This window comes from Cupressus sempervirens, chromosome 4, assembly GCF_028749045.1.
Source record: "Cupressus sempervirens isolate cs-2001-9-10 chromosome 4, ASM2874904v1, whole genome shotgun sequence".
Taxonomy (NCBI): domain Eukaryota; kingdom Viridiplantae; phylum Streptophyta; class Pinopsida; order Cupressales; family Cupressaceae; genus Cupressus; species Cupressus sempervirens.
Genome location: NC_143121.1, coordinates 354,200,721 through 354,202,628, shown reverse-complemented (window position 1 = coordinate 354,202,628; position 1,908 = coordinate 354,200,721). Strand labels below are relative to the sequence as shown.

At 42.2% G+C, this 1,908-nt stretch overlaps 1 protein-coding gene across 1 annotated transcript; it reads right to left on the bottom strand.

The window, feature by feature from the left end:
* Window positions 1-235: 235 nt before the first annotated feature.
* On the bottom strand, window positions 236-1,501 carry LOC149561516 (DELLA protein RGL1-like). The gene has a single exon (XM_089827855.1). It carries the CDS (start codon window positions 1,499-1,501, stop codon window positions 236-238), a length of 1,266 nt encoding a protein of 421 aa, XP_089683981.1.
* Window positions 1,502-1,908: the final 407 nt, after the last annotated feature.

Genomic DNA, 1,908 nt, shown 5'->3' with positions numbered 1-1,908 from the left:
ATTGTAATTGCACGGCATTGCAAGTTTTAACATAAATTGAATGCCACATTCATAACATAAATTGTGAGAAGAAATGCACAATTTAAAACCTAAGGGTAAGATGCATAAATAGTAATAACACCATTGTAGTGGTGCATTTTCGCTTAGAATTCGAGGATTTTAAAGAAAACCCAAATTATTGGTCTATCTAACAGCTGACAGTTGACAATATGCAGACATCACCACTACAATTCATTCAGACAGCACTCCATGCGGAGAGTGCAACTAATGGTGTGCCTTTCCACTTGGCAATTATGGCATGTCCATCAGCATCTAGAGTACAATGTTCACTGGAACCACATTCTTTAATTAACAATTCCGCCTGATACGTACCTCGAAAGCTAAAACTCTTTTCGCTGAACCCTGATTGTTTGAAGAAACGCCTCCACACATCAGTTCCGACATTTCTAACAAACCTCTCATTCCCATCATACACTATCATATTCTTAATGCTACTTCCAGGTAACAATTCCTCGTGCTTCATCCTCCTAATATCACTTCTGTCCGTCATGCTAACATCCATCATATCAAAATACGCCATGTAAAAGCTAAGCACCTCACTGAATCTATGAACAAAAGATGGAGAATTGTGCTGGGCTTCTGTTTCAACATTCACCATGATGCTTGGCCGTAGCTTCTGTATAACGCTTAACAGATTTTCAAGCAGGACAGGTTCGTACAACAAAGTTCTCAGAACAAGCGGAGCATGAACTGCCAATGCCTCGCCAGGTTCAACGGTGAGCAAGCCCTCCTTAATCTCCTCCATTCGGGCGATCTCTACCCTGTTGTACGAGAACGGAATCGCCAAAGATTCAGCCAGCTCCTGAAGTCTTTCTCCGATTTTTAAAAGCTCCTCGCAATCCATCCCAACTGCTGTAATTTTGAGAAGCTGAAGCGCAGGGAAATCAGAGGACAAAGATCTGTGTGCCAGGTACTCCATCAATACTGTCCAATGCGACCCAATTCGCATCCCGAGATCAATCACATGAATTTTCTGGGCATTCCCCACGGTGTCAATGATTGCCTGCACAGCCGTGAACTGCATTACTCTGACAACGGGAAGAACTCTATTACAGTTTGCAAGATGCCTATAAAACTCCTTTTTGTTGAATTCGCCGGCAATATGGAAGCCCAAATAGGGTACTGGTTTAGCTGCGTTATTCAACATTCGGAGAGTCTGGCGTTCGATTCTCTCCTGCAGTGCGGCGGAAACATAATAGCCTAGCCTCTGCGTGGCATTCCCCATCTGACAAGACAATTGTTGGCATTTGGTGACCATTTCAGCAGCCTCGTCATATTTATCCTCGCCTATCATATGTCCAGACTTGAGCAGAAGTTGAAACAACTCCATCCCCTTCTCTTCCTCTCCAAACAGAGCCTCGTTAAGCTCAGATTTATCATTATTCATCGCTGAGCCGGATGGAAACTTTTCATGGTCTGACACAAGAAAGCTGGTTTCCATTGCCACGGGTAGAGTATTCGACAAAGTGTAGTAAAAGGCTAGAGTTTACCTAGCTTGGAGGACTCAGACCACAATGTCCCATCAAATACAACGCGGCATATAGAAACTTTCCGTCAGTTTTAATGTCTTAATATCATCAAACGCAACGAAATCTATACAAATTTTGCGTTAATCTTGATGCCGTAATCTCACCTAAATTTCTAAAACAAGGAGATGCGTACAAGTTCGCCGTGATGTGTAATGTACTCGTTATGAAAAGTAAAACCAGAAACATACAAATTGAACATAATTTAAATCGGTAGGCCCTTCGAAGCACATTAGAAGCACTGACCATTTGTTTTTTTAATTCAAAGGTATTATGGCTGGCATTTCTTCGGCTATTTAGCCACGGGCTTGAAGAAGTAGAT

Coding starts and splice junctions, on each gene's coding strand:
- LOC149561516 (XM_089827855.1), bottom strand. CDS start 1,501: ATGGAAACCAGCTTTCTTGTGTCAGACCATGAAAAGTTTCCATCCGGC.